We start from the raw sequence: 21,126 nt of genomic DNA on the forward strand, positions 1-21,126 counted from the left end.
GCGAGCCAATCAGGTGATTAGTAGTATTTCTGCGTGAATGTGGCATTGTCTTGTAGTTTGGCAGCATGGTGTCAGAAATCAGAAATACTTTATTCATTCCTGGGGGGGCAATTACACAAAGAAGTGATGGCAGCGGTGGGATTTGAACCCACGCCCCCGAAGAGATTAATTAATCCAGCGCCTTAGACCGCTCGGCCACGCTACCTTGAAATATGCAGCAGCACTGCAGTGTAAATAGAAAACAGTATATAAGAGAAGAGACACGTCATCAGCTCGCATCATATTTCAATATATTTCTGTATTTATACATGTATTAATACGACCTTTTCTGTTTCAGCTTCTGAGTTTTCAAAGGAAGTCTCAGAACAAGACTCTCTAAAGAATCATAGCATTACTCCAGTTCTCCTCCTGTACCCTCTTCAAAGCTACACAAGTGAGTCAAAGGATGAAGTCATGTCCTGAAACTTCAGGCCAGAGGAAGACGCATGTTGGAGCCTTTGGATAGTCTGGTCTTTCTGTAATAATGTGTTCGGTCTTGAAATGTGGACTTAACACCAGATACTTTAGACCCCACAAATGTGATATGTTGTTAAAGGCTGATGTTGATCTTGAATATTCACACAAATAAACACATTTTAAACACACATAAAACAAAAACTACAGAATATGTTCACTTCCAAGTCTTGCCCACTCAGTAAACTAGACCAGTAGACTGCGGTGAGGCTTGCATGATGTGTCTGTCTGTGTGTTGGTGTATGATAAAGCAATAAAACATGCACATTTACTGTTTTAAGGCTGTTGATGATGTTAAGTGTTGGTTGGTCTGTTCACTTTAGTTCAGACTGAAATATCTCAACAGCTATTGGATGGATCACCATGACATTTGGTTCAGACATTCATGGTCCCCAGAGGATGAATCCTACCGATTGTTGATCTTCTGACTTTTCCTCTAGCGCCACCATGAGGTTAACATTAACCCTTAATGCTGTTTTTAGTTATTAGTTATTAGTTACAAATGTCAGTGTGACTTTGAATGATGTATTCTGACTTCTGGAAGAGTTTAGAGCGAAGAACGACGTCATCAGGGGAAATGAACAGGAAGGGCAACTTTTTATTTGTCATTTTAGGGTTTTAGTTAAAGCTCCGATTGTAAAACCAAAGAAAAAGCTTTATTTTACATAAACACAGACCTTCAATATGTAATTTCTGTCGTGCAAATGAAGGAGGAAGCATTTCCGCGTCATAGAGTTCTGACTTTAACGTCCTCTCAGTTGCTGTTGGGAGAAACTTTAGAACTTGTGTGAGTTTGAGTGACTTCCTGTGTGGAGGAAGGTTTCCTGCCTGGGAGGTGTAGTCTGAGCTGTGAGGGGGGGGGGGGGGGCGTTAACGTGCCTCCAAACCTGTTTCCACTCGCCTCAAACATCCCAAACATTTCAGCCTCGACTCGGAACAGAAGCTTCAGACCACCATGTTCGTCTCCAGGTTCCTCTGCAGCTTCTCTTTCTGCTCTCGACCCGCCGGACTCCGAGTCTACAAGGTGAGTTCCACATGTGGACTTTCACACTTCCGGTGCTTTCTGAACGGAGTCTGGAGAAATCTGGATCAACATGGGAGCGGCTTTTACTGCAGAGGTACAAGTTAAAGGACTGCACTCCAAACCGTAGTTAAGTGAAATGCTACGTCAGCTCGAAGGTGGAGCTCATAGACTTAATACACGGCTTCATGTCTGATATGACGTCGTTTATTAGGTGATTTATATTTAGTGTTAATGAAATGAATCCGACTACAGTTATCAGTGTAAACAGCACAGTATTTCCCTCTGACATGTGTAGAGTAAGTAGTACAGTACAGTAGTAGTACCTCAGATTTGTACTACAGTACAGTACTCGAGTAAATGTACAGTTTGTATCCATGTTCATGAATTTAACCATTTATTGAGTCTTAAAATGTCTGCTGACTGTGTACTATTACTACTAATACTATATTACACGACTTAAACGCAACAACTACTACGTCAGTACTAGTATTATTACTACTGCTACTACTGTGAGTAGGACAGGAGAGTGAGAGCTGTAAAACACTGTCTCTCTCTGTCTCGCTGTCTCTGTCTCTCTCTCTCTCTCTCTCTGTCTCTCTCTCTCTCTGTCTCTCTCTCTCTGTCTCTCTCTCTCTCTCTCTCTGTCTCTCTCTCTCTCTCTGTCTCTCTCTGTGTGTCTCTCTCTCTCTGTGTGTGTCTCTCTCTCTCTCGCTGTCTCTCTCTCTCTCGCTGTCTCTCTCTCTCTGTGTGTGTCTCTCTCTCTCTCTTTGTCTCTCTGTCTCTCTGTCTCTCTCTGTGTGTCTCTCTCTCCCTCTTTGTCTCTCTGTCTCTCTCTGTCTCTCTCTCTCTCCCTCTTTGTCTCTCTGTCTCTGTCTCTCTGTCTCTCTCTCTCTCCGTCTCTCTCTCTCTCCCTCTTTGTCTCTCTGTCTCTGTCTCTCTGTCTGTGGCTGACGTTTGGTGACATGTCCATTTAGTTAACCGACTGAGAGGTTGCTGGTTAAAAACCGAAGCCTGTCTGGGAAAATAAAGCGGTCTGTTTTGTGTCCCAGTCCAGCTCGGTCTGGTCTGCCGGTGTTGTTTGCGGTTACAGCAGTCAGCCTCCATCCAGAGGTAAACTCCATCTTTATTTTCTCTTTGTCTCTTAATTCACTTCAACAGCAACGTCTCCAAACATCTCCGTCCGAGGACCATACCTGTGTTAGCATGCTAACACTTGCTAATTAGACAGAGTACAGCTGGGGCTGATGGGATACTTAACCGTCTCTCTCTCTCTCTCTCAGATGTGTCTATTCGTTACAGCCTCGGCCGCCCGGTCCTCTCTCTGCGCCTGCCTGCAGGTCAGCAGTATCGTTTCACCCTGACGCCCATGTTGACCACAGTGGGAGACCTGCTGCGTGACATCACAGCCAAGGACCCCGGGGTGCACACCGCCACCCTGCTCAACGGAGGTAGCACACACACGTGTACTACTGCACTTGTGAGGACCACGTTCGCTACCCAAAACCCGAACCTGAACCTAATTCTGACCTGAACCCTAAAACCAAGTCTTAATGCTCAAACACCGTTTTTAGACGATGTCTCCGCAGTCCAAAAACGTCCTCACTTTTAACATCTAAAACTCAAACTGGTCCTCACAAAGATCTAAACACACAAAAACTGAACGAAACTTCACTTGTTTCCTCAGATGGACAGAGAATCTCTTCATGCACCTTCATGGAAACTGTTTTAAATAAAGACTTTCAACTGGTCATCAATGACGTCACACACAACGTCCGCTCACTTGGACAAGGTACAACCTGTGTGTGTGTGTGTGTGTGTGTGTGTGAAGGATGTGGTTAGCTTAGCTTAGCATAAAGACAGGAAGCAGGGGGAAACAGCTAGCTTGTTCATTCTAAAGTGCACTTTAGACTCATTTCTGTTGTGAAGCGTTTCTGTTTTAGACAGAATGTTGTATTAAAAAAGTATTAATATGTAGTACTGTAGTACTGGTTCTGTCCCCCAGGCTCGTCTCATGAACACGTGTTGGGTCTGGATGATATGAAGTACGTGGTCCACCTGCTTCAGTCGGCTCTGACTCTTCCTCAGCAGCAGCACATCAAACACACCGAGCTGCTGATCCGACAGGAGCAGCTCAGACAGCAGCTGCAGCCGCTGGAGACGGTACTGCGCGCCAGTACTACGCGCCAGTACTACGCGCCAGTACTACGGCTACTGCCCACTAAATACTACTACTGTTCCACACTGACTACCAGTGGTGGGATGGAACTAAGTACATTTACTCACGTACAATTTTCAGATACTTATACGTCACTTACAAACGATATGCTTATATGATATGATGCAGTACTATAGTACTAATGTACCCAGTAGTACCAAAGTATGTAAAACTGGCTCCACATTAAAACAGAATATTATAATAACACCATTCTGCATAATGAGTACTTTTACTTTTGATACATTTTGCTGATATTACTTGTATTCAGTATTTTTGGACTGTGGTATTTCTACTTTTAGAGTACTTCTTCCACCACTGCCGACTACTACGACACCCGAACTGAGATTGTCCGACTGTGTGTGTGTGTGTGTGTGTAGGTGAGAGTCCAGATGGCGCAGGAGGCGGAGACTAGAGCATCACTACTGGGGTGGGTGGGGCTTGCCTACCTGTCACTGCAGGGAGGATTCCTGGGTTACCTCACCTGGTAATGAAGACACACACACACACACACACACACACACACACACGCCTGGACAGTTTACTGCACTCAGGTATCATGTTATAATGTGTGTGTCTTGGCAGGTATGTGTTTGCCTGGGACGTCATGGAACCAGTCACCTTCTTCATCTCCTACAGCACCAGCATGATCTTCTTCGCCTACTACACCCTCACCAGACAGGTGGGAACCCCTGTGTGTGTGTGTCCTCTATCTTTGTGAGGACCAGGTCATATTTTAGACCGTATGAGTGAGGACACTCCTCACTTCTTCAAAGGGCTGTTAGGGAGTGAATGTATTATATGAAGAGGGTCCTCATGAGGACAAACATGCGTGTGTGTGTGTGTGTGTGTGTGTGTGTGTGTGTGTGTGTGTGTGTGTGTGTGTGTGTGTGTGTGTGTGTGTGCAGGATTTCATCTGTCCGAAGGTGAGGGATCGTCAGTTCCTTCACTTCTTCCACCAGAAAGCATCTCGACAGAAATTCGATGTTCGAAAATACAACGAGCTCAAAGACGAGTTGGCAAAGGTGACACACACACACACACACACACACACACACACACACACACACACACACACACTCTGTAGAGTCTGACTGGACTGTTTGTTGGTGTAGTTTGTGTGTGTGTGTGTGTGTGTGTCTAGGTTTGATGGGGATTAGCATGTAATCTTAAAAGCCTCTTGTTTTGCTGAAGAACTCAATGAGACAGATTAGCTCTGTGTGTGTGTGTGTGTGTGTGTGTGTGTGTGTGTGTGTGTGTGTGTGTGTGTGTGTGTGTGTGTTGCCTAAACCTTCAGCTGCAAACGAGGAAATGTGGCAACTGTTAGCGTGTATATGGACGTTAACGTCTCAATATCCTGTTTGTTTGTTTCCTTCTGTCTTTCTGTCTGTTCGGTTGTTTTAGGATCATGAACACTCACGCTGACATGACACCAGACCAATTAGCTGATTAACATAATAATAGATCAGCAGGAAATTAATTACATTCTTACATACAATTACTAATTTGTTTTCCCGATTACGTTGTGGTGACAAATGTAAGCGCTGCCTAGATTTATGTTTTTATGAGTGAATGAATCAGGTTTCACATCCTGCTTTTATGTTTAAGATGAATCAGCTGATTATTTCCTCCATTTATCGATTGATTGTTTGGTCACAATGACGCAGAGCCCAAAGTGTCGCCTTCACAAAGCTGGAACCAGAAAATGGTTTCACACCATCCGTTCACTTCCTGTCAGTCCACTGATCGATTAATGGACTGATCGATTAATGGACTGATCGATTAATGGACTGACAGTTTCAGCTGGACGTGTACGTTTACATGTTGTAAAGTAACTACAGCTGTCAGATAAATGTAACCTCTGAAACACCTGAAGTGAGTGTGTGTGTGTGTGTGTGTGTGTGTGTGTGTGTGTGTGTGTGTGTGCGTGCGTGTGTGTGTGTGTGCGTGCAGGTGGAGGGCGACGTCAGGAGGTTGAGGAGTGCCATCCAGCAGCGAGAGAGAGCCGCCTGAGATTTTACTTCAGTTTTTGTGACATTAAACGTAGATTTTGCACATTTTTGTACGAATAGTCTCAGAAAGAAAATGTTTTCTGTCTTTTGTTAAACAGTGAAATAAAAATAGATTTTCCAAGTTCTTATCCTGCGTCTCTGCTTTAACACTTCTGCTATCTCTTGGTTTTTGTCAAATATTTTATATATATATATATATATTGTATATTGTTATATAAAAACTAATTTCTCTTCCTGGTAAATATTTCTGCACTTCGTATACATATGTTTCTATTAGCTATTTTGTTGGCTAACAAACGCACTAGCTGCAGAAACAGCCTTTTTATGTTGCTTGCGATAAATAGAAATATAAACCTGCATTTTATTGACAGTTGTAGAAACAGATTAGCCTAATTTGCTAGCTGTATAAACAAACCTCTAACCCGATCCATAGAAACAGGAAATATATTTTGTTGGACAAATTATTTTAATACCAATACAATCAATAATCAAATAATCGACATTGTAAAGTGTCCAGTGGTTTAAAAATGAAAACGCTCGATAATTCAAAGTTTCATTCAACACACACGGCTGTAGCCGAGGGGGGAAAACGCACGAGTGACGTGTTGAAGCATTGGCGTCATCAGGAGTTGAACTTGGTGACCGCCGGCCAGCCTGTATGAACTCTGATCCACTCAAAGTAATGAGCGACCTGTCGGAGAGGGCGGGAACTCACGTTAACCTTCATCATCACTTCAGTTGTCATTATTTTCATACTGCAGCTACGTGTTTGTAATATTTGACTGTAGTACAAGTACTTATGTTTTGCGGTTTGTATTTTTTGGTAGCGATAGAATCTGATTGGCTGTGTTTATGTTTCTTGGTGAAAGTGTACAAAAGGAAAAATCTTCCATTTATACATTATTAACTATATTATACTGCGTAATTACTGTACGTATCTTATGCACTTTAAAGTATATTGCATTATTATAAAAGATATATAAATACATTCATTTTACTTGTGTATATGTGTCTTCTGTGTATTTATGGAATTAAGTTTGTGTGTGTGAATAAATGTACATGTGTTGTCTCTTAATATGTATATATATATATATATATATTTTTTTTTTACCTGGGTATAAACCCCGGGGAATCCTGGCTGACCACACCTCTCTCCCCAGCTGACGATGCCCCACAGGTAAGAAACACCCAGTTCATCCTCACAGACCAGAGGACCTCCACTGTCCCCCTGACAGGAGTCCACACTGCCGTCCAGATCACCTGCACACACACAAATTAGCACCTGCACCACGTCGGTGAAGCAGCGGGTTTGTGTGTGTTCAGCTCATGGCCCACGCTCACACCCACCTGCACACAGCATGCCTGGTTGGAAGCGGTCCTTGTAGAAGCTCTCACAGTTGTCGATGAGGGACACGTTGGCCCAGAGCAACACCTGAGCTGCTCTGCCACCTGTGAACCGCCGTCAATGTTCAAACTCTGACTTCATCATTTTCAAAGTGACTTTCCCTCCATTCAAGCTAATCGACAGTCTGACGAATTTAATGACAGCATATAAACGATGTGTGCTTTATTTTCTAACTTCTTTAAAAGGTGTAATAAGTTGCTCATTTGTGTTTTCACCCCATTTTCTCAGCCGTCCTTATTTACACTCATGTTACAGTTTTCTGGCCGGTAACGCACGTACTTGCGGTCCTCCCCCATCCGGAGATGCTGCAGGTGTGGTTGGGTTGAAAGAGTTGGGTGGACCAGGGAACGCAGACGGCGCTGACGGCCGGGTTGTCCTCCAAACATTTGTCCATGAACGGAAGCTTCTCCAGCTTCAGCAGGGCGATGTCGTTCTCATAGGTGTTGGCTTTGTAACTAAAAGGACAGTTATTTAATTCTTTCCCCCCATTCTGTTACCATTTAATTCATGTTAAAGTTCACATTCACGTGTAATGACAGAGCTAAGAAGGGTTATCGTTCGGATAGATACTTCGGGTGGATGTGAATGTCTTCAACAGGAACAATGTCAGTGGTGCCCTGAGCACTAGTCTTCTTCCAGAGAGAAAACTTCACCCTGAACACAGAGGGGTTGGGCCTGGTAAAGAGACAGGGGTGACAGACTGTTAGTGTTATAACAACGGAGTGAGAAAACAAGTCCAGAGACTACAACTTAGACACAACTACTGCTAACCATAACCCTTCATACTAATACTACCGCATCGTCATTGACTTCTACTTAAAGACCCACCTGACGCAGTGAGCAGCAGTGAGTACCCAGCATCCTCCGATATAAGCTCCTCCACAGTCAATCTTCCTGTTCTCCTCCAGAGCAATCTGCCACTGGATCTGAGTCTGCACATGGACAAGCAGGAACATTACAGAAGCCAGTGGTTTCCCAGTGTTTTCTGTCTTTCCGCCCCTCTACAGCTGAGAAAACTGGGGCCACACATGACCAGGAGGGAATCAGTTTGGGAACTGGTATAAGAAGTGATGACGATAGTAGTAGTAGTAGTAGTAGTAGTAGTAGTAATACACAGGGACAGACAGACAGGTGGGTTTCTAACTGACCGGGTTTGCTGGGATTCCTCCCACCACTCTCTTGACTCGGCTGGTCCTTCCTCGCTCCATCACTTCCTCATTGTGCACCGTGGTCATGTTGGGAACCCCACAGTATACCTTAGACTCCAAATACAATCGGCTGGCCTTCATTTCTAGACACACATGCACAGAGTTGTTGAAAGTCATATCCACCTCTGATGAGATTTGACTGGATGACTTGGTCTTGGACGTGTATGTGGACAGGGACGACTACTTCTGGTAATACTATACTGTAAAGTGTCACCGTTTGTGCCACATACCGTTTTTGGGAGAGACGTACTCTGAAATAAAGAACAAAACAAATGTCATTATCATCATAACCACTAACAGGGTTCAACACACTGCTGCTTACACTTCAGTTCCAGGCATACCTGAGCGTCGGAGTCCGTCCACCTCCTCTGGCTCTGTGGAAAACAGAAATGTGTTCATCAACATCACTGGATCGATCGTTCGTATTGCATTGAACACATACTGGTCTGATTGGACAACACTTAGTTAACCACATGCAAACACCACATAAAGCAGAACTGCTGTTGTCCTATTTCCCAAACTTGGTCACTTTTTTTTTTGCCCTTAAAGAATTTGGCTTTGGTCTGTCTGTTGGATTAACTGGGCTGTTACTGGCAGGAGCTGGAGCCTAACATACCACCAAGACTGATGGTTTAAACCTGAAATCGCAGACAGAACAGAAATCCTTATAATAATAATCACAGATAATGGCGTCAAATTCATGTTCCCCTCAGGGTAAATTCTAATAACTCTGGTGATCCTCTCATCATCAGGTGAAAACGCATATTTGTCTATACTTTGATTTAGGACCAAATATCTGCAGAACTAGTGTTTAGCTAATGTTAGCATGCTCACATGCTAAACTAAAATGATGGTTAACATTATACCTGCTAAACATCAACATGTTTCCATGCTAGCGTTACCCTTTAGCATTTAGTTTTTAAATTCATGCCCATGTTTATCATTTCGTAACCATGGTAACACGTACATATGACCAAACCAGAACTTTTCCTTGGTCCAGACCAAATGAACCAAACTGCAGGTGTGAAAGTGACCTAAAGTACCCTTTTGAGAGTGTGTATGTGACTGTGGTCAGTACTTGTGTGTTTCTCTGATTCGTCCTCGCCATCCAGACAGTCGATCTGTCCGTCACCGACAGCTTCTTTCGGCAAACACACACCTGTGCGGCAGCGGAAAGCATTCTGCCTGCATTCTGATATAAAGACACACGGCAGTTCACATTATAAAAGATGGAATATATGGTTGTGAAATCTTTGAGTGTTTGTGCATCATGTCTGTGAAGATTCAAAGTCATCACGGTCGCAGGATATCTTGTTGTCTAAGATTATTCACAAACTGAGAGTCAGTGTGGGTGTTTATACCTGAAAAGACACACATGCGCACACATTTCAATGTGGGGAAACAGGGTTTCAGATGATGTTCGATGATCCCACAAGCCCTTTATTATTATTATTATTATTATTATCTATTATAGGTATTTCCAGTGCCATACTGACTTTCCTTCCCAGACAGTTTAAGACCAGTTCACACCTTGGATATATTATGAGAACTGAATACCGAAGTCAAAGATGGTGCCCACCCAAGAATTTTATTCTTCTAAAAATTCATAATAGAAAGAGAAATAATGGAGTAATAATTGAGTATTAATTGAGCTTGTTTGCAGGTGTCCTATCAACAATTTTACAGATCTCAGTCTCTTTTTTAATGGAGGTTTATGGAGAAAATGCCTTTTGGGTTACGGGGATTTTCTTTCTCTGCAGTACCGTGAGTGGCCACAAACTGGCAGCAAGGCTGATTGGTGGCACCGGATCCCACTCTCTTAATACATCCATGATTCACACCTTGACCAGTGGTGGAAAGTACATTTACTCAAGTAATGTACTTCAATACAGTTTGGAAGCATTTGTAGTATTTACATTCTATGCTACTTCATACTTCTACTTAACTTAATTTCGGAGAGAAATATTGAGTTTTTTATTTTATTAAATGTATTTAAGAGCTATAGTTACTATTTACTTTTCAAATTGTAGATATCTGTGTCTCACGTGTATGTCTGTCTTACTGGTGCAGCACATCTCGTCACTGAGGTCGCCACAGTTGTCGACTCCGTCACAGGTCTGGTTCAGAAACACACACTTTGTGTTTGCACATACGAAGCCACAATCCTCCCCTGAAACACATAAACAAAAAAAAGTATAGCAAAATACAAGAGCCAACTTCTCAAATTGACCCTGATCATAGTGGAGGGGTTTGTGCGCTTTATTGGCCTTTGACGAAATATAATCAGGAGCCCAGAGAACCTCTGGTCTTAGGTGAGGGCCAGACAGATAGTAGTTTTTGAAGAATCAGTCATAATGGGTCTTCACAGTCACAGACATTCAGGTAGCCTGCTGACTGTCGGTGTTTTATCCTGACACCAGAGCACAAAATGGGAGGCAGTTTGGGCCCATATACAGTATGTTGCCAGATTTAGTTTTGTGACTTTAGACTTGGGCCAACTTGGACTGAAAATCAGCCAATCCAGAAGTTGAACCGTAGGAATATAATATATATATAGAATAGAATAAAGTATAATACTGTGGTAGGCAGGTGTACAGTAATGATAAAATGAAAAAACCCAGAAAGACTTATCTTCTATCTATCTTGAGTTGTTATTCACAAGCGTTAATCCCTCCTTGAGTGTGCACACAGTAAACAACCGACTGAAGGAAGCAGTGGAGCAGACTCATACTAACCTTTTGGTGCTTGTGATGCCTCATAGCAGGTTGCCGTAGCGACGCTGCTGTTGTCAATACCGATCTTGTCGTAGATTACACACTCAGCTAGGGAAGTCTCATAACCTTGGCAGCGGATGCTGACACAGCGGCTTGGGTACAGCGTGTAAATGTTGGTTGTCAGGGATTTGTATGGCGTGACATCAGCTTTAACTGCGCCACTGTAAGCACATGCACAAGTCACACTGCAGGTGCAGCATACTGTACATCACTGACATTATGTAGTGTAACAGCTTTGGAGTTCGTGGAAGGCATATTTTTCATTTTGCATTTGATGTAAATGTGTATTTTTCAGACATGTTTTGCATTATATGAATATATTTTCTCTCACAGTGGATACCCATCCTCCTTGCAGGCCACGTTAGCAGCCGCCATGTTCCAAATCTTCTCACACACCAGTAACTCCTCCCCACCTTCATCGCTGGTTGTGTCAGGAATAAAGACCGTGACCACTCCTGTGTCTCGGTTTATTGAACTTTTGAACTTAGAACTTTCTGAGGAGAGAGATAACTATTAACTACATTAACTTTAAGTAGGAATATAACAGTGATACTAAAAATACTACAAGGCACTGAATGTATCAGTGTGAGCAAACCTTCACAATTTCGCCCAAAGTGGGACATGCTGGTTTTCCTGGACTGACATGAGACAGCCATCGCCTGGAAAACAGATCACCATTGTGTAAAATAAAATGAAAACTTGGTGCCTGAATGATAAAATGTTCATGTCCAAAACCAATTACATTTACTTAAGTACTCTCTTGAAAGGGTTGCCCTATTGAAATCAGCCAAGTCTTGTCAAGTATCACATCTTTTACTGATTCTGATTTCAATTCAGAGTCTGTTTCTTTTCAAATGGTTCTGATTCTTGACAAGAGATAAAAATAGAAACTCAGTAGGTCCAACATTTTTCAGAAACTCATCAACATCTTAGAAAACTATATACATATCTATATATCTATAACAAATTCCCGATCTGTGTTTCTATAACCAGTTCAGAATTCCAGACCAGCTGTCAACACCCTTCCCTATAATGAGTTACCTGGCAGTAGGAGCGGTAGTTTCTACTCTCCTGCCCACAAACCGAGGCCATGTTCTCAGTGGGACACAGATAGGCTGGTTTACAGGAACAGTGTCCCCTGATGCAGCGCTCCCATGGAGGACAAAACACCAGGTCACATGATTGACGAGTAAACCTGATAAATGTTGAAAAATAAATCATAGATTATAAACACAGATCATTACAGTGAGCCAAGACAATAGATCAAACTCTAGTGGCTGTAAGCCTTAGATGGACTTCCTGTGTCAGAATAGTCTTTGGATCTACTGATTAGAGGGTAGTTCTTAGTATTTAACCTCTTTGTGGGATTTTCTCCTTCATATCACATTCGTTTTGCTTTCCTTCCTTTGTGATGGACCTCATAAGTTGCAGTAGGAACAGACTCGACTTGTCAGTTCCTTAAAATCTAAACATAGTGGTTGTCGTAGTTTAGTAGAGAGTCAGTATCTTCAAACAGTGATTAAACTTCTTTCACATGGGTTTACAGATTGTTGTAGATTGTTGTTGTTGTCATTTTACCAAAAAAACCCAAAAAACTCTTGCATAAAAGTTTTTCTGTGATTGACATGGCAAATGTTAACTGCTGCTAGCAACCACTACCACAGCTTCTCTGTCAACTGAAAATAAAGTCACCAGAATGAATGAATGCATCACTTGGATGGGGCATGAACACGAAGTCAGACTGAATGACATGAAATGGGAATTCAGTGTTAATTTCAGGCAAGAGGCAAACAGCTCCCAAAGACAAAGACTTCCCCAGGGAGTGAACAGTAGTATCATTCAGTGCCAGTATTTCTGTCAAACACGGCAGCCTAAATGTTCATTACTGATAAACCAATGGCAAAAGTAAGTAATAAAGAATATTAGAGTTAGACAACCAAAGGAAGAAGCTCAGCCAATCAAAATACACTTACTTCTTATCCAGACACTTAGGTGGACCCAGAAACACTGGGTCTCCCTCAGGTGCTTTAGGGGTTGTGGGGGCAGAGGTGTTGACCAGAGGAGTGAGGGACTGAGTTGGTAACTGCTGGTCTACCTGTGATTGATCCTCATCATCTGATGAATGTATTTGCTGTAGCAATCAAAATTCAATACAGTTACAAATCAGTAGAACAGGACATGGTTATGCTCATCATCTGCAGCTCTGTTTTTGTCCTGTTAAGGTTCTACGCAGATGATACACAGCTTTATATGTAAAGTACAAGTACTTTGCTTTGACACATTTAATTATCAATTTTAATGAGTGTCATTTAAGTTTGAATGAATTACCCTATGTATAACTACAGACAATATCCACAACCAAGTCTTCCCTGTCACCCCACGATCTGGAGAAATGTATCCATGCTTTAGTTTCTAGACTGTATCTAATTTTAACTTCAACTTCTCACTGACACCAAAAAGAGAAATGACATTACTCATGTGCTGGCTTCTCTTCATTGGCTTCCAGGGCAGTTTAGAAATGATCTTAAAAATGTACCGTTTGTTGGGTTGGCCCCCTCTCACATATCTGACCTTTCAAACCTTCAGATCTCATCTACACTATATTGCCAAAAGTATTGGCTCACCTGCCTTGACTCGCATATGAACTTAAGTGACATCCCATTCTTAATTCATAGGGTTTAATATGACGTTGGTCCACCCTTTGCAGCTATAACAGCTTCAACTCTTCTGGGAAGGCTTTCCACAAGGTTTAGGAGTGTTTATGGGAATTTTTGACCATTCTTCCAGAAGCGCATTTGTGAGGTCACATACTGATGTTGGACGAGAAGGCCTGGCTCTCAGTCTCCGCTCTAATTCATCCCAAAGGTGTTCTTTCGGGTTGAGGTCAGGACTCTGTGCAGGCCAAGTTCATCCACACCAAACTCTCTCATCCATGTCTTTATGGACCTTGCTTTGTGCACTGGTGCACAGTCATGTTGGAACAGGAAGGGGCCATCTCCAAACTGTTCCCACAAAGTTGGGAGCATGGAATTGTCCAAAATCTCTTGGTATGCTGAAGCATTCAGAGTTCCTTTCACTGGAACTAAGGGGCCAAGCCCAGCTCCTGAAAAACAACCCCACACCATAATCCCCCCTCCACCAAACTTTACACTTGGCACAATGCAGTCAGACAAGTACCGTTCTCCTGGCAACCGCCAAACCCAGACTCGTCCATCAGATCGCCAGATGGTGAAGCGCGATTCGTCACTCCAGAGAAGGCGTCTCCACTGCTCTAGAGTCCAGTGGCGGCGTGCTTTACACCACTGCATCCGACGCTTTGCAGTGCACTTGGTGATGTGTGGCTTGGATGCAGCTGCTCGGCCATGGAAACCCATTCCATGAAGCTCTCTACGCACTGTTCTTGAGCTAATCTGAAGGCCACATGAAGTTTGTTATAATACCACTGACAGTTGACGACCCATTCTTTCACTAATGTTTGTAGAAACAGTCTGCATGCCTTGGTGCATGATTTTATACACCTGTGGCCATGGAAGTGATTGGAACACCTGATTTCAATTATTTGGATGGGTGAGTGAATACTTTTGGCAATATAGTGTATGTTAGTTGTTCCAGGGTCTAGACTGAAACAGAGGGGTTAGATTGTGCTTTTGCTGTCATGGCCCAGGGGATGTGGATCAACCTCCCTCTTATTGTAAGAGGTGCACAACTGGAACCTTTAAGTTGGTATTCAGACTGAACACAGCCCTATGTTAAAACAACACAAGGGGCTTCATTGGTGGGGGCGTGTTGGTTCAGGTAGGTGAGACAATGACATATGATGCAGGTGATATCGTAACAATGGCAAGGTAAATGGTAGAAATATGACATTCACCGCACATAAGTAATCTACCATGAATGTGAACTTACACGGATCTGACTGGCCACTGCAGCGCCTTGCCTGATGACGTCACGTTAATCCAGGGTTTTTATGCCTCTGCATTGGCACCCTGTTGTGTTGACTGAGTGGTCCCATTGAAATTAATGAGGGAGCTGCGTTTTATTTCATGCAGGTTCTAAAATTGTTACGTATTTTGGTCAATATGTATTATAACATACTGTAAGCTACCATACTACAATAATTATTAAACGTACTGTCACATAATGTACTTAAGTGCACTGCAATGTGCTAGACAGCACTCTGTTACACTAACTGCACTCTGTTGCAGCTCTACATAAAACATCATCATATATGTATTTACGAGCCTAACTCAACTATAAGCATGCAATACAACACTATTCTACTCACTATCTTTGTCCTGCACGAAGCAACATCAAACAGAAATACAAGGTGGGAAATTGATAAAACCACATAAAGGTCCCACAAATGTGGAGAATGGGACGTTAATTAAAAAGATAAGTATAAAAGACAGCATGAGACTCACCGTTTTAGAGTAAATGACGAGAAGAAACAGCAAGAAAAGAGAAACTCCGGGTGACCTCATCCTGACAAACACAAGCAGTCTGTTCCCTCCACAGTTCAGCTTCCCACCACAACGTTTCCTTCTCTTTCTTCCCGTGCTTAAAAATGTTGTTACTGACGCACACAAGAGGGAAATGACTCAGTCGAGATAATGAAATGTCTTTTACAGTGAAGATACAGACAGAGAGACAGTTACTCTCTCTGTAAGTGACTAACAGTCTTATATCTCTTATGTCCACTGGCGATGACATCAGTCAATCATTAGCTTGTCTCGTCAATGTGGACACACACACACAAACATGTGAACGAGCCCAGACTCCAGATTGATTCAGCTGACTGATCATGTACTGTAATGAAGAATCAGGGGAGAGGGTTTCTGTGCAAGTAAGAAAACCCAGATTGCAGTAACCACATAAGAACGAATATGTGGGCGGCAAGGTGGCTCAGTCCTGAAGGTCTTGGTTTGGACACAGAAGGCATTTTGACAGTAAATAAAAGATGTAAATAATAAGTGAATCAGTTTCAGGGCCCTGGTACTGCACATGCTGGCACGCTGTCACGGTTAACGGGGCCACTTTAATAGAGCATCATTAGTAACACCTGTGCTTTTCCTACCAATCAATCAGTCAAAATGTCTGCTGGGAAATGACCTATGCATGCTGGGACAGGCGACCCTGAACCGGACAAATAGATGGATGTACAAATAAGTTAATGTTCAACACTGTATCAATAAATGAGCGTTTCAAAATCCCTGTGTACTTTTCTGTGAGACAGACTTTGAGAGACTTTGAGGCTTCAGCTCTGTTCATCCAATGAAACGATCACTCCGGTGATATTCTGTTTCTCTTCTCATCAATAAATCTCAAACCAAAAGTGAACGTATCTACTAACAAGTATTGTGTGTGTATCAAACCTTGATTTTATTCCTCTGTGTACTCAAAGTGGGCTACTATTTACAACAATGGTACAGTAATGTAACACTGTACTTATAATACTTTTGTATTTTTACATGGTATTGAGTATTTCTAGTCTGGTATCACTACTTTTACTTAAGTAAATGATTTGAGTACTTCGTCCACCACTACCTATTATTAATCAAGTTTTCATCCAGGTTGAATTAGCTTTTGATCAAAAATCTCAAGACACATTTAGACTTTAGACACATTTCCTGCTTAAATCCAGTCAAAGAAATTATTAGTGGTATTTTCTGCATGTTGCCAGCCAGTTCTGGAAATAAAAGAAGACACAATTCTGACAGACATTTAATCACACCATTAACCAACAACAGTCCCAACTGTGTCACACATTCCTGATTGATTGATGAGTCAGAGTCATGTCAAGCATTACTGTATATCATTATATGGGTGTACAGCTTCAGAGCGGTCCAAGCTAGAAGTAAGATGGGATATGCAGGAATGCCGTAAACGCACTGGAAGCTTTAGTCGCGCACACTTTTTCAAATCTTCGAGATGTGTCCAACATGTTGAGACAAATATAGGCATCAAGAGGGCGTCCAGTGCGTTTTTGGCATGGACCAAGAAGTACGAAGGGAGGAAAGAAGAAGCTGGTGTGTCCTTGAGTGTATGAAGGCAACTAGCAAAATAATTATGGCTTTCAAAATGGATTGCACACATTTTACACATTAACTAATACATAATGAACACAACAGAAATCGTTTTGTCCACCAACATCAGTGATTCCTCAAATCTATGAGGCTATTTTACTATTTTAGAAGCCAGCTTGATGTTTGCAGTCCAATCAAATGTTGTTCAATGAGCACAAACTATGAAAAGACATATTGTCATTTTACCAAATTGCACTACAAGTCAACAAACCAAAAGTCAAACTTCTTTTGTTTTGCTCATTATGACTCTAAAACATTTAATATAAACAAAAGGCAGAAGAAATAAGAAATAAAGGATAAAGACTGACACACAAAGAGGCACCTAAACATAGAAACAATAAAAGAAAAATGCTATATCACTCAAAATGAACAATAATTCCTCTGTTTTCATTTTATTGCACAACGTGGATCACCATCTGTAACCGTAAAGCCTGTAAGACTGGGTCATATCACTTCCTGCCGTAAAGCATACAGTCATGTCTCATATTAGAAAAAAGAAAGACCATGCAATGCAAATCCTATAGAAAACCCATTAATAAATACAGTTTAACACAGAGGCACTGACACGAACAACTGAATGAAACACATGAACCAAAGCCTTCTATGAAGAAAGGTTGTGACAATGAAAGGTTACAAACTGCTTTAAGGAGTACAAGATGTGTCAGACTGCTGTTGATCACCAAAAACATCCTTTTTTATCATTTTATTATTATAGTGACATCAATGTGGACCGGTCTCGTGTGGCTGAAAGACAAATCCCAGAAGGTAATTTAACAACATTTACAGACTATCTGCATAAAAGAATATTCCATGAACTGCACAATAAAAAAGATTATTAAATTATGACTCTACTTCCTCTCAATCCAATCAAAGATGAAATGAAATGAAAGAACCTCGACTGTACCCGATTAGTACGACATGAATAAAAAAAGTAAAAGCTTTATTTTCAGTTATGTTTGTCTTTATTAACGTTATATTCCTATATTTAATATTTTTGTACACATTACCGTGTTTATATTTTTTTAATGTTGTTCAAAATGAGCAAAGATTTCCCGCATTTTTGTTTTGGTAAAGGAAACAGGTTAAAAATCTTTTTTATTGTGCAGTGACCAGAATATTTTTTATTCAGATGGACAGTCTGAATAAAAAATAGATTCTGGAAACGTTTTAGAAACTGTTTTCAGATCTTCTGGGTTTTTGAAAGATCAGCAGAGACTGTGACTGTGACTTGAACGTAGAGGCACAAACTGCAGCTAAAATTATGCACACTAACACTTTTTTTAAGCATATTCTATGCTAGTAGGCACAATATATTAGCATATTATGATAAGTTATAACAGGCAACATGCTAACAAGCTAGGGGTGCGATGCTAAAACACCACACTTTGTTAAATCAATCATGTAAAAGCAAACTTTTTGCTGATTGACTGAACATTTGGTGCATTATCTATAATAATAACATGAAGTTCTTCTGGGAGCAAAACGTTGTTTAACTAGCAACATTAGCCAAAAACTCTGCTGGCAGTTTCCTAGCGTTAGCAGTTGATCGACCATCGTACTACGGTACAGGGCACTACTGGGACTCCACTATATTTATTGCCACAACTCTTTTAGATAGAGGACTCTGGTCTTTTGAGCAAAACTATTATTGACTTTGCCAACAAGCTCCTGAATATTTACTGCACTTGGCAAGTTAAGTTATTTGGAAGTCAAGTTTCAGATCACACAAACGCAAGAAGGAAATTACACCCAAACTCTTAACAGGCACAAAATACACACGAAAAAAATCAAAAGACACGTACAGCAAGACACACTTATAATTTGGTCTTTAGGTTGATACATTCATTACATGGGGGAAGGCTAATGGTTACCACTGTCGCATTTATTCAAGTTGGACACAAATCCAGGTTTACTGGGATTGAGTCCACGAGGAAAGTGCGCCCTTCCCCCCCGATGTTTGAAACTCAACTCAATGGTTTTCTGCTTTATTTGATGTATTGAGTTTAATATTGAAGGCAAGCTGGCCTGCCTCATTTGAGTTTTGTCCCAAACCCACCTGGTATAAAACAAGTGTACCTTTCTAGTTTGACACAGTTAATATTTATTGTGTTAATATATCATATACATAATAGTAAACAGAATTAAACTACATGAAGCCAAATGAGAACATGAAAAAAGTCATGCTCTCATGTCCTTTTTACTGTAAGCACAGCGTCCTTTACGGTGCTGTTTGGAGATCATTGATTGTGCTTCTTTGAATTCATCAGTACATGAGAAGATACTAAACTGACTGCTCTTCATGTATGTTGTTGATGTACATCTACACGGTATATAATAGAATACTACTTAATATAACAAAAGAAAACCCAGGCCATCTCCCTTGGCTTGTCTGTTTGAAGCCAAAGCCAGACGTCTACAACATTAATGACGTTAGCAGCTCGAAACGGAACGACGGCTATTGAGATGACTCGAAAGCCTTCAGTCTTTTCAGTATTTTGTCAACAAAAGGTTTCCCCAACTAGCAACGAGTAGTCACTACATCGCTGTGACACTTTCTAGTGTGACCAGGTCCTACGAGAGTACCCCACCTATTTAGCATTGCACTCTTATAGCATCGTCGGACTCACAATGAACAAAGTCGACGCAGCAGAACAAGAGATAACGCCTTTTTTATTCCACACATTCTTCTTCCTTCTTCAAAACCTGGCTCCTACATTACCCACAATGCAACTTGACCACCAAAAGTTCCAATTGGAGCTTGGTGCGTGTCATGCTAGTAGCAGCTAACGTAGCCTGGAGCCTCCAGCATCTGGTCAGCTCACTTCTTTCTAACTCCACACCAACAGACTGTTTTCACTTTCAAAGTTGTAGTCTTCAACCGACGCTGACTCAAGTGATGTCGCGTGAGGACATTTATCAGACTTCACACAGCTCCCTCTGAGACTCTGAAGGCTTTCTACAACGTTAAAACAACACCTGGAAACACCTGGAGAGACACGCTGAGGAAATCTGTGGAGTTCAACTTTAGAGTCAGGTGATAATTCCCGTTACACGCAGTCTTTTTGATCCATTGTGTGTATTAAGTTATATAATATAACGTTTTGAAATCTCACTCTCAGCTCTCTTGAAACTCGACAAGAGATAATTACTGCTCTGCCTCTGAGAAATACAAGAAGTGAAACTACAGTCTGTTAATCATGGACACACACCGACCGACAGAATGACTGCGAAGTTGATTGACTAACAGCACAAGTTCTTTTATATTGCTGCTAAATATGTGCGTTTACAGCTGTTTGTGTTTGTTTCTCTTTTCTATGTGCATATTGCCCAATATGTGCAAGCTTGGAATGAGTGTACCATTGAGTGTGTGTGTGTGTGTGTGTTTGTATATAAGCCACGGTTGGTGAGAAGGCTGTGATTGCGTGTGCACAGACACGTGGCATGATGCATTATTAGGAAATCAAAAAAGGCAAAGTAAATAGAATATAAAGCGTATATACTGTGTGCTCCAACACACACACACACACCTCTCCCTGCTGTTCACATGAACGCCCTCATCAGTTTAATCAGTACACGTTTCATCTTTCAACCTGTCAGTATTTACGATTCTATCCTAAAAATATACATCGTTCTTGTGAACAAAGGTCATGCAATGAGTCGTAACTTTGATACAAAATTATAATGAACTTTACTTTAAGGCCGTGATTTGTTTGGTGGTAATATATGTCCGAACAGTAAAGATCCGATTTTAGGGCCCGTTCAGACAGAGCAGTTGCGAGGCGACAGACAAACTGAGGTGACCAACTGCAATCAAACATTTGTCAGGAACGCTGAATGGTTCCCCAGATCTCTCGTCACTTATTGGTGGTTCGACAGGTGATCCGAGCTGCATCTT

The 21,126-nt window shown here is 41.6% G+C and overlaps 2 protein-coding genes and 1 non-coding gene across 3 annotated transcripts; 1 reads left to right on the forward strand and 2 right to left on the reverse strand.

Moving 5' to 3' along the window:
• Positions 1–127: 127 nt before the first annotated feature.
• On the reverse strand, positions 128–205 carry trnai-aau (transfer RNA isoleucine (anticodon AAU)). The gene is given in 2 exon segments: positions 128–162; positions 168–205. It is a non-coding gene; the product is annotated as a tRNA-Ile (tRNA).
• Positions 206–1,437: 1,232 nt separating this feature from the next.
• Positions 1,438–5,882, forward strand: LOC139305571 (calcium uniporter protein, mitochondrial-like). Its single transcript, XM_070929453.1, has 9 exons — positions 1,438–1,537; positions 2,587–2,647; positions 2,818–2,985; positions 3,222–3,326; positions 3,540–3,697; positions 4,130–4,236; positions 4,335–4,431; positions 4,658–4,774; positions 5,703–5,882. Exons 1-9 carry the CDS (start codon positions 1,469–1,471, stop codon positions 5,760–5,762), a joined length of 942 nt encoding a protein of 313 aa, XP_070785554.1. The 5' UTR covers positions 1,438–1,468; the 3' UTR covers positions 5,763–5,882.
• A 343-nt stretch (positions 5,883–6,225) lies between these two features.
• Positions 6,226–15,858, reverse strand: cfi (complement factor I). The gene is made up of 18 exons (XM_070929439.1): positions 15,786–15,858; positions 15,570–15,655; positions 13,122–13,279; positions 12,190–12,343; positions 11,744–11,807; positions 11,480–11,642; positions 11,110–11,309; positions 10,437–10,544; positions 9,441–9,566; positions 8,716–8,748; positions 8,605–8,625; positions 8,315–8,457; positions 7,995–8,098; positions 7,737–7,841; positions 7,446–7,621; positions 7,109–7,210; positions 6,873–7,021; positions 6,226–6,452 (listed from the first exon to the last, which is right to left on the reverse strand). The coding sequence occupies exons 1-18, from the start codon at positions 15,856–15,858 to the stop codon at positions 6,384–6,386; spliced, it is 2,034 nt and encodes a 677-aa protein (XP_070785540.1). The 3' UTR covers positions 6,226–6,383.
• Positions 15,859–21,126: the final 5,268 nt, after the last annotated feature.

Source organism: Enoplosus armatus, chromosome 23 (genome assembly GCF_043641665.1).
Source record: "Enoplosus armatus isolate fEnoArm2 chromosome 23, fEnoArm2.hap1, whole genome shotgun sequence".
In the NCBI taxonomy this organism is placed as follows: domain Eukaryota; kingdom Metazoa; phylum Chordata; class Actinopteri; order Centrarchiformes; family Enoplosidae; genus Enoplosus; species Enoplosus armatus.